Genomic DNA, 16152 nt, shown 5'->3' with positions numbered 1-16152 from the left:
AAAAGTTTTAAACAAAAGAATTACAAGGAAACGAAATGCCAATTTGTAATTTCATAAAACTTGATTACGTAAATCTATAGATAAAGTTAGAAAACATTAGTTGTGTATAGGAACAATTTTAATGAATAAAATCATTCGTTACAAGTAAAGTTGTATTAATCTTTTTTCCGTATCATTTAAAAAACTATTCAAGATACTAAAAAATATTTTGTTCAAAAGTTTTATAATAAAATAACTTATATTTACTCACGTCAATACTATGTATTTAAAAATAATTTTCAAACAAAATTTTTGAACTCCTCTTTTTCGATGGTTAATGAATTCATGATGACACTTATAAACTAGCTTGTACAATGACTCATACGAAACAGACAGATCTCAAATAACCGACCCTAATAAAAAAAACGATCGTCGAAACAGAAGAGGAAAAATATAACGGTTTACGTTCAACACAATCCCAATGATAACATACAGTACTTCTACGTAGTAATCATCTTCGCAGGTGACAACGTACAACTGAAGCTATATATCTCTACCACAAAATCGATTTTTCAAGCCCGTGCTGGCCTCTCCTTTTCTATCTTTTTCCTTCTTTCGTTCTCCCTAATATGTCGCTGAAAGTACTTATTATGGTCATGCGCAAATTTTCTACCATTCTACAATCGATGTGGTACCAACCAGTCGCTCGCGCACCTTTGACACGACAATATGGGCAAAATCCCGCCAAATGCAAATCACGAAAAGGACGTAATCGACATTCTGATATGGAACCGATGGTTACTGCGGGTTCTTGGTATCTGGCCACTGATATACCCGGATACCACGATAATCGAAAAGATTCTGGCAACGTTCTCGTTCGTATTGTGTTGGATTGTACTCGGTTTATTCCTGGTACTTACGAGCCTGTACACCTTTACGGACCGAAGTATCATGGGTGAGAAAATGAAGATGCTAGGCCCACTGGGTTACGTGTTCTTTTCCATGTTGAAGTACCTTTTCTTAGTGATACGTCATAAGAGTATTCGACGATGCGTTCAGATTCTCAGTACAGATTGGCGCATGGTTCAAGAAAAATATCATCGGAAAATCATGATGAGGGACGCAGAAAAGGGCCAATTGCTCTCCAAATTTTGTATAGTATTCATGTATTGTGGTGGATTATCTTACAACACAGTAATGCCATTCTTGTCACAAACATCCGATGCAAACGAACAGAATGTCACAGTCCGACCGATGGCTTATCTCGGCTTCGATATCATCTTCAATTTACAACTAATGCCAGTTTATGTGTTTGCCTTTTGTCTTCAATGTTTTATCGGTATTGTTATGTTCAACATCACCACATCAGTGTGCTGCTTAGCAGCCACGTTCGTTGCTCACGCGTGTGGCCAGATCGATATTGTGATTGCGCGTGTGGAAAATCTTTTCAAGGGAGAACGTGATTATACCAAGTTTGAGAAATGCATGGCGATTATCGTGCAGCATCACGTGCGAACATTAAGGTAAGTACCTTGTCGTTCTACCTGCATCTTACTATCTATAAAATTATCCGCACGTCTCGGTAATGTCTGCACGAGAATATTCTGCGAATTTTTTTTATTAAAAGTTTAAATGCAAACTAACATTGTTCAAAATATCGTCCAATATGAAAATTATATTGAAAATGCTTTTGAGGCTTTCACAGGTATTATCTTCAAAGATAGTAGAAGGTTTACGGATTATCGTCGTGTTTGTATCCACTACTAATACTCATGTTCATTTCACCAGGAGCGCACTGATTAGGTATCAGTGCGATCTTCGTCCTAATAAAACAAACATGAACATTAACAAAGGATAAAAACATGGCGATAACCCGTAAATCTTCTGATACCATCGATGAATCACATTTTCGTCCATATTAAAAATATTTGACAAATGCTATTTTACAACTTCGTTATAGATTTTCAGCTGGCATTGAAGATACTTTGCGCGAATTATGTCTAGTCGAAATAGTAGGAACGACGTTGATAATGTGCTTAGTAGAATATTCTTTGATAACGGTAATAAAATACTTTATACATTTCAAGTAATTATTACAATTAGTAAAATTATAATATTGTTTGATACAATATATGAAATTCATTTGCAGGAGTGGAACAATAGTGATGGAATAGCAATCTTCACGTACTTTTTTCTATTTGTTTCGTTTGTCTTCAATATCTTTATATTTTGTTACATCGGCGAACTGTTAACGGAGCAGGTGCTTATATATAATATACACAAATGATATATATAATCAGTAAATATACAAAATTGGATATAGTGCAGCAAAGTCGGGAATACTACATATAAAATTGAATGGTACAATTTACCAGGAAAAGTGGCTCTTGATTTAATGCTAATGATTAATATGTCTGGACATCCAGTACAAATTACTGCTGGACGATTATTAAGTCTCTCTTTTGCAAATTTTGGAAATGTAAGTATAATTCATTTTCATGTACAAAACAGAAACATTAAATTTGAAGGAATAGAAATGATTATATAAAAACAAATTTAAAATGTTAAACAAGTAAATTTTAATATATAATAGTTCATGCACTATATTTTATATAGGTTTTAAAAACATCGGTTGCATATTTAAACATACTTCGAACTGCCATTCGGTAAAAATATTGTAAATGAATCAATCATTTTGTGCAAAAAGAAACAATATTTATCCAATATTTTTAAGATAAAGATGTATATTAAAGAAATTATTTCATGCAAAAACGATATTTGTGAAAAATTAATGTTAATTTCAAAATTTACAAGAAACGCGAAACTTATAAATTATAGATATTTCCTATGCATGCTGTTCAAAACATAAGATAAACATTTACATACTTCTTATAGACCTAACCAAAACAATATCTTCAAAAATCTGCATATTATTAAGCTATAATATATTCTGAACTTTTTAAGATATATAATATTATAAATATTATAGGTTTCGTATCCGTATTAGTAATGTTCTTACATTAACGGTCTTTAGTATTTTGAATATTGTTTATTTACGCGCCTGAAAGAAAGCATTTATCACTTCACACATATACCAGTTATTGCGAGGAATATTACTAAGGCCTCGGTATTCTAATTGGCTAGGACACTTGCGCGTAAAGCAAGGTATCCGGGTTCGACTACTGGCCGAGGTAATATTTTTTCGCAATAAGAAGAAATATTATTTACAAATTTTAATATAGTTTAACATCGATATAAGATGACAAAAGAGCATCAATTGATTATTAAATTGTTAATCAATTTAATTCGTGATAGTATTGCGATAGTTCATTAGAGTTGCGTTCAAGGCAGATAATTGTTTGGCGCGCAGTTTAGAAAGACTACATATATCACTATATAAATTCACGCGAAATTATATATAAGCAACTAAGATCCAGCTAGACTGTAATAGGCTTCGTATTCGTATTAGTTATGTTGTTTGACAGTCTTTATAATTTAATATTGTTAATATTATAAACTTTTCTGATTTCATAAATAACTCCATTTTAAACTTCACATTACATAATTCACAAAGAAAAAGATTCAATTAATCACATACAACAGTAAAATCCGCGAAAACAACACAATCAGTTTTCCATTCACAGAAAAACTTTCCGTGCAGGTAGAAATACAACTGTGACAAAGTAATACTCCCTCGACAAAATTGATTTTCAAATACACGCTAACATCCCCTTCCCTTTATCCAGACTTTATCGAAAGAACCCATGATTGTCATGCGCAATTTTTTACTATCACGATATCGACAAAGCGGACCAGTCGCTCTCGCGCACACGGGACGATAAGATGGCCAAACTTAACATCCCCTGGTCGAATCTCAATAGTGAGAGGGATATAATCAACGCACTAGTATGGAATCGATGGATACTACAAGTTCTCGGAATCTGGCCGTTGGTATATTCAAATACTACAGCCATCGAAAAGATATTAGCGACGATATCATTCGCGTTATGCTGGTCCGGGATCAGTTTTCTTCTAATTCCCATGGTCATATTTATGCTGTCAGAACGAACGACTCTAAACGACAAAATTAAAATGTTAGGCCCACTAAGCTACGTATTAGTCTCGATGTTGAAATATTTCTTCTTGGTGATGCATCATAAGGGCATACGGCAATGCATTCGCGTGCTAAGCGTCGATTGGCGTGCAGTCCAGCAGCAGGATTATCGAAAAATTATGATTAAAAACGTGGCAAAAAGCCATGTGCTATGCAAGTTTTGTATAGTGTTCATGTATTGTGCAGGCTTGTGTTTTTATACGGTAATGCCGTTTCTGACACACACCACAATTGACGAGCAAAATAATACTGTTAAGCCAATACCTTACCCCGGATTCGATATTATTTTCGATTTCCATATTACGTCGGTCTATATATTTGTATTTTGCGCACAATGGATATCCGGTATGGTACTTTTCAAAGTTACCACGGCAGTGTGTTGCTTGGCGGCTATGTTCGTAGCTCACGCTTGCGGTCAAGTCGAGATCGTGACGGCCCGCATAGAAAATATTGTAAAAAGTGCACAAAGCAGTCACATAAAGCAACATATGGCGATTATAGTGAAACACCACATGCAGACATTGAGGTGAGTACTCGATGCATATTGTTACGGAAAAAATTAGTTATCAATAACATTTGATTATTTAAATTGAAAACTATGTGTAATACAAATTAATAAAGAATTTAATAAGAAGAAAAAACAAAAAATTTTGAACTTTTATAAATGTAAGAACGTTTACTTCACAAATAGTAGTTAAATTTAATTAATAATTAAACTTAAATTTTGTTAAATGTACTTTATAATTCTCCGCGTAAAAAGTAGGAAAAAGACATTAATCTATGAAATGAAATATATAAAATGTACATTAAAAAGTTTTGCAGGTTTTCAGTCAGTATCGACAGTATCTTACGCGAAATATGTCTGGTTGAAATAGTGGGAACAACGTTAACGATATGCACGCTGGAATATTATTGTATCACGGTAACGTTTAAAAAATTCTATAACTGTATCATGTACGTGCTAAGGTGTATAAAATTTTAAAAATAATTGCGATGTGACACTTAAAAGAAATGATTCAGCTGACATTATGATATTAAATTTTGCCATTGAATAAACAGACATATTCTATTATACAAATTATATGCTATTTTTTAAATAAATGAAATTTCAGGATGTAAATATATGTTTTCAATTTAACAAAAAAAAATAAAATTAATGATTTAATATTATCTTATTCTCTCAGGAATGGAATAACAACGACAGTATAGCAATTTTAACATATTTTTTTCTATTAATATCGTTTGTCTTCAACGTTTTCATGCTTTGCTACATTGGCGAACAATTAACAAATCAGGTGTTTATATATACTTACATTTTTAATAATATAAAATAAACTATATTAAATGTCAAAACATTTAAATATTGTAATATATACGTTATAAAAATATACAAAATGTAGAGTAAGTGGTCCAAAAATGAACCATGTAAATTTCAGAGGCTCACATTTTTCTCAATTATTGAGTTGAAGATCTAGGTTTTTGCATATAGTTTATGAATTTAGTTGACTGCATACTGTAAACAATAACTCTTAAATTATTTCTAAAGTTTCGAAACAATTTCGATTATTTTAAAAAACGGGATGTTGTTCATTGTGTTGTTACAAGGAGTGTGTATACAATAAATCATGCTATTTTTAACAATGAACCACATGTTTTATATTACGAATTGTTAGGATTATTTTAGTTTCACTATATTTTAAAATGTTTATTTAATAAGAAGGTCATTATAAGAAGATAAGGATTAGAATAATAAATATTAAAGCTAACTTATGTTATTTTAATTATTTTAAGCACACAATCAAAATTATTGTTTTTAATATATTTCAGATATTTTCTCCGATTATCATTTATGTAGTAACTAGTTCGTCATACTTTAATTAATCTTAATAATATAAGATTGATAAAGGACTCTTATTATAAACATAAACGAAAAAAGTTAAAAGGACGTTGTAAGAGTCAAAAGAAATAATTTAAAACAACAATTAAAAAAAGAAAAACGCATATATGTAATACATATATTTAGCAGGTTTTAGCAGGTTTTTGAATATTGTTATTTTTTAATGTACATTTTCGAATTTTATTACAAATATTTTTATATTGTTAATTTTTAATGTATTACATATATGCGTTTTTCTTTTTTTAATTGTTGTTTTAAATTATTTCTTTTGACTCTTACAACGTCCTTTTAACTTTTTTCGTTTAATTAATCTTATAATACATATAGGTATATTAAAAAAACAATAGTTCATTGTTCACTACATCAAAATGATTCATTGTAGACCACATAACCTTTATCACGATAATCTCCAAAATAATGCGGTAAAATAATATAACAGAAAAACTGATTACAAAATATTAAAACTAAATGTGTACATAAAACTATTGCAAAAAAAAAAATACGTATAACAACAAAAATATTTAAAAATGCATAAAACTTACAAAACAATTTACTTTGCAACCCAAAGTTTTTTACACGTGATATCATACGGCTAACTTTGGTACGATCTGCCGGCCGACCGAGGAACCGAGAAGGGATTTAAATGCGAGTTGCTGCATAATTACCGTGCAATTTGGTAATGTTGTATTTACGAAATATCGCAATGGTTCATAGTATACTACTGGTTCACTGTTGAACCACCAACCCTATATGTCTAATAAAATAATAAATTTATTAAGAATATAAAAATTTTTGCGTGACATACAGATAACATATGAATATGTATGTATGTACAAATATATATGTATATATATAAAGTAACGCATAATTAAATTAAATACTTAGTGCAGCAAAGTTGGATTTGCATCATATAAAATCGAGTGGTACCATTTACCAGGAAAAGTTGCACTCGATCTTACGTTAATAATCAGAATATCACAACATCCGGTAAAAATTACTGCAGGAAAAATAATTGATCTTTCGTTCGCACGTTTTGGCTCTGTAAGTACAATTTGTCATCACTTTGACGGTAAAACACACAATAAAAATAGCTTTTCACGCATATATTTCATACATTAACAGGTACTGAAAACTTCGATTGTGTATCTAAATATGCTCCGAACTTTTGTTTGATACATGCGAAAAGATTTTTAATGTATCTTCACACCAACGAATAAAATAATATTAATTTTATATTAACAAAAAGGAAAATTAAGTTAAATGAATATGTTTCAAGATAATAATGTATATGGTACTTGTACGGTATACCCAATTATTTGCACGTATCAACACATATAATAAATAAATTTTGACCAAATCAAAATTTTATAAAATTGATTCACACTTATTATTAAGCAAAGTCGCATCAATTACAATACGTCATTGAATGCGATCGAAATATGTATTTGCGATATCTAACAATTAATAATGTTTACAAATATAATTATCATTAATATATTTAATATTATACGTATATTTCTAAATGCACCTCAAGTTAAAAAACAAAATTTTAAAAAATTTAATTTTAGAGTGATAACTTCAAACCTGTTTTTATAATGTACTTTTTATCATGTTAACAATGAATATACTTCCTGTTTTATTTTAATATATTATCAATATTCTCAAAGAAAAATAAGTACAAAAGAGAATGTAACTTGAAATCGTATTTCTGTAACAAATAATCGATGTGAAACGGTGTTCAACATAAAAAAATAAGAATGATTAATATGATATGTTTTTACCCATTTGTATCATTTATTTCGTTTGTATCTCAAAACGTAAGAAAATATCAGGAAGAAAATAATCTACAAACAACCATTATATTATATCTTCAAATTTCGTTTTTACGCAAGAAAATCGTGTGTACTTCTGCCATCATAACTTAAAGAAGATGTAAAGATAGTGTTTTTTTAATTTTGGCATAATCCTTTCACGCATACGCGCAAGGACGCACACATTCATCTCCTCTTCTCAATATTTCATCAATACTATTATAACAGATTCGACATCATTACGTCAGCACACTCCTTAGCAACCATGTTCATCGCTTATGTAGCCATGTAAATATTGTCACAGCACGCATAGAAAATCTTTTCAAGAAAAAATGCAATCCTACAAATTAGAGAAATGCATGGCAATTATCGTACATTACTCACAAACATTAAGGTAAATATCCCATCTTGCTATTTGCATTTTACTATCTGTAAAATTAACTGTACGTTACAGTAATGTCTGCACCAGAAATTTTACAAATCCCTCTCTCTCTCTCCCTCTTTAATAAAAATTTATTAATTAAAAAAATTAACATTATTCAACATGTTATCATCTGTTAAAAGAATTACGCTTTTGTCTATTTTGATAAGAATATTTGATAAATGCTTGCTGCAACAATATAGATTCTTAGCTGGTATCAAATATATAATACTTTGCGTAATTTATATCCTGAAACAGTGGAAACAACGTTAATAATTGATTAGAATATTCCTTGATAATGGTAATAAAATATTTCATAAATTTCAAGTAACAATTACATGTAGTTCATATTTCCCGATTCAACATTATAATATATAAAACAACATTTTATTCTCAAGAGTGGAACTATAGTGATAGTAATATAAATATACATAAAATAATCTCCTCGTACTATTTTTCTATTTATTTCATTTATCTTCAACATATTTATATTTCGTTACATTTCTGAATTATTAACACAGATGGTGCTTATATCAATTTCATATACCGAACTAAATTAATTATCACGATACTGCTGAATTAAATTTCAGATAACTCTGTATGTATTTGAAAAACATTAAATTCGAGGTATAAAAGTGATTAAATATAAATAAATTAAAAATGAGCACGTAGATTTTAATACGTAATAGTTGATGCACTATATTTTATGTTAAGGTTTTAAAAACATCGGTTACATGTTTAAAGTTACTTCAAACTATCATTAGGAAAAAATATTGTACATGAAATGACGTTTAATCATTTTGTGCAACAAAGAACAATATTTATCCAATATTTTTAAAATAAAGATGTGTATTAAAGAAATTATTTCATGCAAAAACGATATTTGTGAGAATTAATGTTGATTAATGTTGAGATTAATGTTGATTTCAAAATTCACAAGAAATGAAACTTATATATTATAGATATTACCTCTGCTGTTTAAAAGATAAGACCAACTAATATAAGTATTTACATAATTCTTAAAGGTATATACAAAACAATATCTTTAAAAATTTGCACATTATTAACACATAATATCATAAAAATTTGAGAATTCCTGTGACAGGGGGCAAATGAGAGTGCAGTGTTGTTGATAGTACACGATCAATAAATGTGGGAATATTCAATTCCTCTATTTCATATGGATAGAGCAGTACGTTTCGCCTCCTTATTGAATCATCCTCAATCAATATAATTTATTTTCTTCTTTGTAAATTTTGCAAAGAGTCACTTCCAATTTACAGATTAGAAGCTATAACATATCTGTAAAGATTTTTTAATTTAGAAACTATATATTTTAGATTATTGTTAGATTTAAAGTGACTTACCATGCAAAATAATAACAAAAGACCCGTCAAATAAAATAAATTAAATTAAATTATAAAACATTATCAAATTGACAATTATATCACAAACATATGTAAAATCTATTTGCATCTTGATTACATGCTTACTCTGTCGAGTCACATTTTCGACTGTTAACGTTCTTTTGTAAACGATACCATTTCGTAGAGTGAAAATAAATATGAAAATTCAAATTAAAGTTAATACAGCAAATAATATCAAGGAAATTATACATAAGTAAGAAAGTAGTGCCAATATTCTAAACTTTTTAAGATATGACATAAAGTTTTCTGATTGTATAAATAACTACATATTAAACTTCACATTACACTTAAAAAAAAAGGTTCAATTAATCATAAACAACAGTAAAATAAGCGGAAATAACACAATCAGTATTACGATCCACAGAAAAACTTTCCGTGCAGGTAGAAATACAACTGCGACAAAGTAATAATCCCTCGACAAAATTGATTTTCAAATACACGCTAACATCTCCTTCCCCTTACCCAGACTTTATCGAAAGCACCCATGATTGTCATGCGCAATTTTTTACTATCACGATATCGACAAAGCGGATCAGTCGCTCTCGCACCCACGAGACGATAGGATGGCCAAACTTAACATCTCCTGGTCGAATGTAAATAGTGAGAAGGATATAATCAATGCGTTAGTGTGGAATCGATGGATATTACGAGTTCTCGGAATCTGGCCGTTAGTATATTCAAAGACTACAATGATAGAAAAAATATTAGCGACGATATCATTTGCGTTATGTTGGTCCGCGCTCAGTTTTCTTCTAATTCCCATGGTCATTTTTACGTTGTCAGAACGAACGACCATAAACGACAAAATCAAAATGTTAGGCCCATTAAGCTACGTGTTAATCTCGACGTTGAAATATTTCCTCTTGGTGATTCATCATAAAAGTATACGGAAATGCATTCGCGTGTTAAGTACCGATTGGTGCACAGTCCAGCAGCAAGATTATCGAAAAATTATGATTAAAAACGTGGCAAAAAGCCATGTGTTATCCAAGTTTTGTATAATGTTCATGTATTGCGGAGGTTTGTGTTTTCATACCGTAATGCCGTTTCTGGCACACACCACAATCGATGAGCAAAATAACACTGTTAAACCAATACCTTACCCCGGATTCGATATTATTTTCGATTTGCATTTTATGCCGGCGTATATATTTGTATTTTGCGCGCAATGGTTTTCCGGTATCGTACTTTTTAATGTCACCACGGCCGTGTGTTGCTTAGCGGCTATGTTCGTAGCTCACGCTTGCGGTCAAATCGAAATCGTGATGGCCCGTGTAGAAAATTTTGTAAAAAATGAACAAAGCAGTCACATGAAGCAACATATGGCAATTATCGTGAAACACCACATGCAGATATTGAGGTGAGTGTTTGATGCACATCGTTATGGAAAGAATTCTGAAAATAATATTCGATTATTTAAATTAAAAATTACGTAAAATATAAAAGAATAAAAAATATTTACGGAACAAGGAAAAACAAAAAATTTTTAACTTTGATAAATGTAGAAATGTTTACTTTATAAATAATACTTAAATTTTATTAATTACCATAAGTTTAAACTTATGGTAAACTGTACTTAATAATTCTTCGTGAAAAACAGAAAAAAAGACATTAATCTGTTTATAATAAGAGATATGAAATTTACATTAAAAAGTTTTGCAGATTTTCAGTCAATATCGATAGTATTTTACGCGAAATATGTCTGGTTGAAATAGTGGGAACAACGTTTACTATATGCCTGCTGGAATATTATTGTATCATGGTAATGTGTAAAAAATTCTATTACTGCATCAAGTGTGTGATAGGTGTATACAATTTTAAAAATAAATGCGAAGTGACAGTTAAAAGAAATGATTCAGCTAACACTTTGACACATGTCAAATTTTTGCCCTTAAATTTACAGATATTTAAAATATTTTATTCCCGGCCGATGTAATATTTTTCGCAGTGAAAAATTATTTATTTACAGTTTTTAATAGGTTACTAATTTTATTAGTAAAATCGATATAAGATGCATAAACAGCACCAATAATTGTTAAATTGTTAATCAATTTAACTCATAATATTACTGCGGTAGTTTATTAGTGTTGCGTTTAAAGTCTGAAAAAATTTTGGTGCACAAGCGAAAAATTACATTCGTAGTATACAAAATCACACACAGTTACTCAGAAGCACCAGTTTAGACCGCTGTGGCATTGTCTCATTCGGTTTGAAATATATTTTATTATACGAATTTTATTTCCTATATTTTAAAGGAAAAAAATTCCTCGGTGTATAAACACATTTTTATTTTTATAAGACTATCAAAAAAGTTAATGATATAATTTTTTAATAATTAATTAATAATTAATGATAAAGATTTTTAACGTAACTTATTGGCTCATTGCCCTGTATCTCTATATTAGTTGTTAAAAACATATTGAGCCATATTACAAACATTTTAGCGATATAATATTATCATATTCTCTCAGGAATGGAATAACAACGACAGTATAGCAATTTTAACATATTTTTTCCTATTAATATCGTTTGTCTTCAACGTTTTCACGCTTTGCTACATTGGCGAACAATTAACAAATCAGGTGTTTATACTTATATTTTTAACAATAAAATTAATTATATTAAAAGTTAAAACATTTGAACATTGCAATATATATATATATCATGAAAATGAACAATATATGTATATATCTAATAAAAATAATTATTAATGATAAATTTAGTAAAAATTAAAATTCTTACCTGACGTATACAGACAACATATGTATATATATATATATTATATATATATATATATATGAATATACATATATAAATTAACGCACATTTAAATTAAATACTTAGTGCAGCAAAGTTGGATTTGCATCATATAAAATCGAGTGGTATCATTTACCAGGAAAAGTTGCACTCGATCTTACGTTAATAATCAGCATATCACATCATCCAATAAAAATTACTGCAGGAAAAATAATTAATCTTTCATTCTCAAGTTTTGGCTCGGTAAGTACAATTTGTCATTACTCTGATGTTGAAATACACAATAAAAATAGTTCTTTACGCACATATTTCAAACATTAACAGGTACTGAAAACATCAATTGCATATCTAAATATGCTCCGAACTTTTGTTTGATACATACGAGGATTTTCTAATGTATCTTCATATCAACGAATAAAACAATATTCAGTCAATCTTATAATAAAAAAAGGACAATTAAATTAAATGAATATGTTTCAAAATAATAATGTATACTTGTATGATATAACCGCAATTACTAGCACATATCATTACATTAAATAAATTAATTTAATCTAAACCAAAACTTTATAAAAATATCATATTTCACGCTTATTATTTAACAAAGCCGCATCAATTGTAACATGTCGTTGAATGCGATTGAAATATTTGCGACCTTCTATCAATATTGTGATGTTTACAAATATAATTACCATTATTATATTATGCATATAAATGCATCTCAAGTTAAAAAAACAAAAAAAAAATAGAAAAAAATTTTAATTTTTTAATAATATATCTACAAATCTGTATTTCTAATGTACTTTTTATTTCATGTTAACAATATAACTACTTCGTGTTTTACCTTATATAATGTATTTTCAATATTCTCAAAAAAATAAAAGTAGGAAAGAAAATGTAAAATAAAAACGTATTTCTGCAACAAATAATCGATGTGAAACAGCGTTCAACATAAAAAAATATAAGAATCACTAACATAGTATATTTTTATCCGTTTGTACCTTTTATTTATATCACGAAGGATAAGAAAATATCAGAGAGAACAAAGTCTATACACAATCATATAATAATATATTTTCAAATTTTGTTTACGCAAGAAAACCATTTGTAACTCTATCGTCATAACATAAAGAAGATGTACAGATACAGCGATTTCCAATTTTGGCTCAATACTTCCACCTTCTCTTCTCAATTTCATTAATATTATCAGATTCGACATCATTACGTATTATCATTACGTAATATCATTATCGGCACACTCCTTAGCATGTTCATCGACCGTGCGTGTGGCCACATCAATATTGTGATAGCACGCATAGAAAATCTTTTCAAAAGAAAATGCAATCATACAAATTGGAGAAATGCATGGCGATTATCGTGTATTACGTACAAACACATAAAGGTAAATATCCTGTTTTAATATTTGCATTTTACTATCTGTAAGCACATTACAGTAATGTCTACACTAGAAATTCTACAAATCCATGTACTAAAAAAATCTATTAAAAATAAAAAATTTACATTATTTGACATGTTACCATCTGTTAAAAGAATTACGCTTTTGTCTATTTTAGTAAAAATATATGACAAATTCGTGCTCATAAAAATGTAGATTTTCGGCTAGTATCGAATATATAATACTTTGCGCGAGTTATGTGTCGAAATAGTAGGAACGATGTTGATAATTAATAGAGTATTCCCTGATAACAGTAATAAAATATTTCATAAATTTCAAGTAACAATTACATGTAGTTAATATAATCTAGTTCATATTTCAGGATACAAATATTATATACAAAATCGACATTTTATTTACAAGAGTGGCACTATATGATAATACAACACAGATATACATATGACAATATTCACGTACTTTTTCCTATTCGTTTCAATTGTCTCCAACATCTTTGTTTAGTTACATTTCCGAATTATTAACAGAGCTGGTGATTATAAATTATATGAATCTTATAATTCATATATCGAACTAAATTAATTACCATGATTTCGCAGAATTAAATGCTAACTTTCTCTGTATGTAGGTATTTGAATAAAATACAACTCAGCTCATATATGTGCGTAATCCCCAAATATACAAAACTAAATACACAGTGCAACAAAGTGAGGAATATTACATATAAAACTGAATGGTACAATTTACTACGAAATGTGGCTATTAATTTAATGCTGATTATTAATATGTCTGGACATCCAGTTCAAATTACTGCTGGAAGATTATTAAATCTCTCATATGCAAGTTTTAGAAATGTAAGTATTCATTTTCAAGTTCGGAAAAGAGACATTAAATTTGAAGAATAAAAATGGTTAAATATGTAACGATGCGTCCTTAAAACGCATCATACCTGGTAATAACATCCAGCCGGATGCCGCCGCAGTGACCACTAGCCACTAGTGGCGATTTAATTATAACAAAGCATAGTTCACGGATGCAGCAGCCGTTAGCCACCGGACGCGCTGAACAGTTCCGATCGTCACCGAGGGCCGCCGATCGGGAATCTTCTCCAACGAGAAGCGGATCGGCGGAGAATACTGAGGCCGGCCGAGACGATACGAGTGAGACTGGTGGACCTAGTATAAAATACCGCGTCTCCGACAAGAAATCGCCTTTTCTCTTTACTGCCTATTCGAAACACCGATCCGGACTTACTCCGCAATCACGAGCTCCTAGCACACAATTCTTGCGACGAACTTACAGGGTAGAGCGTTCTCGGCCGTCAGTCATGAAATCGTGGCATCCTGTCTTTTTCTATTCTGCATTTCCCGTCTCCGATAATCAGCATTAGAAACGGGGTGGAGCGGTCTCAGCCCACGTCGAGCGTTGATTATTGGATCCAACTCCTGTGACGTACCTCACCAAAAAGCCTACGAAACACATCGTGAACTATCAAGAGTTGGCGTATATCCGCGTCTTATCGCGCTACCGTACGCTACCCTGCTCGGTTCAGGCCACCCGATTTGTCGCGAATCAACACGCGACCGCGAGCAGCTAGCCACGGTCCCGTGTAGTTACTATTGTAAACCGCACACGTACACGGAGAGAAGGATTTCTTAAAATTTACCCTGAAAATATAGTAATTATGGTACAATACAATAAATTTAAAGATTTTTACCATACACTTCAGTAAAATTAATCATACTTATTTTATATTTTATTGTAGTTTTATTAATGAATGTGAGAGATTTACATAAAAATTATTCGAAATATAATGTTGTCCCACGATTACTATATTTTCAGGGTAAATTTTAAGATATAATTCTTTCCGTATACACAAGCGCACACACACATACATACATCACACTCAGCACCGTCTTCCATACCGAACGCCTTCGTAAACTGGCCCGATAGCTACCGACCTCGGCGTCATTTCGTATCCGAGAATTGCGCGCGTACTCGGTATTTCGTTTTACTTGCGTTTTAGTTCGACTTTGTACCTAGCTATATTTGATCTTTCATGATATTACATCAATTTGTTTATTTTATATCGCGTCACGTCTTGGCGCATTTTAATAAAAACTTGTGTTTGTTTTAAAATACGCTTGTTGTCTTAGATTATTTTCGTGCACCGATCACCGGAAATACTCCTGCCAGAACCTTTATATGCGACCAGCATTCCGACGAGCTAAATCGCGCATAAAGTCAGGTCGTTACAAATATAATACAATAAATTAATGCAATGTTACAAATACCTCCATTCTAAACTTCATGTTACACTATTCACAAAAAAATG

At 30.3% G+C, this 16152-nt stretch overlaps 2 protein-coding genes across 2 annotated transcripts; both read left to right on the top strand.

Moving 5' to 3' along the window:
- Positions 1 to 708: 708 nt before the first annotated feature.
- Positions 709 to 2880, top strand: LOC108782585 (putative odorant receptor 92a). Its single transcript, XM_018550890.1, has 5 exons — positions 709 to 1502; positions 1940 to 2039; positions 2129 to 2239; positions 2303 to 2458; positions 2875 to 2880. Exons 1-5 carry the CDS (start codon positions 709 to 711, stop codon positions 2878 to 2880), a joined length of 1167 nt encoding a protein of 388 aa, XP_018406392.1.
- Positions 2881 to 3822: 942 nt separating this feature from the next.
- Positions 3823 to 16048, top strand: LOC108782584 (odorant receptor 4-like). The gene is made up of 5 exons (XM_018550889.1): positions 3823 to 4619; positions 4916 to 5015; positions 5278 to 5388; positions 6876 to 7031; positions 15974 to 16048. Exons 1-5 carry the CDS (start codon positions 3823 to 3825, stop codon positions 16046 to 16048), a joined length of 1239 nt encoding a protein of 412 aa, XP_018406391.1.
- Positions 16049 to 16152: the final 104 nt, after the last annotated feature.

Source organism: Cyphomyrmex costatus, unplaced genomic scaffold, assembly GCF_001594065.2.
Source record: "Cyphomyrmex costatus isolate MS0001 unplaced genomic scaffold, Ccosl1.0 scaffold132, whole genome shotgun sequence".
In the NCBI taxonomy this organism is placed as follows: Eukaryota; Metazoa; Arthropoda; class Insecta; order Hymenoptera; family Formicidae; genus Cyphomyrmex; species Cyphomyrmex costatus.
Note: the sequence above shows the minus strand (reverse complement) of the source record. Positions and strands in the feature narration are given on the sequence as shown.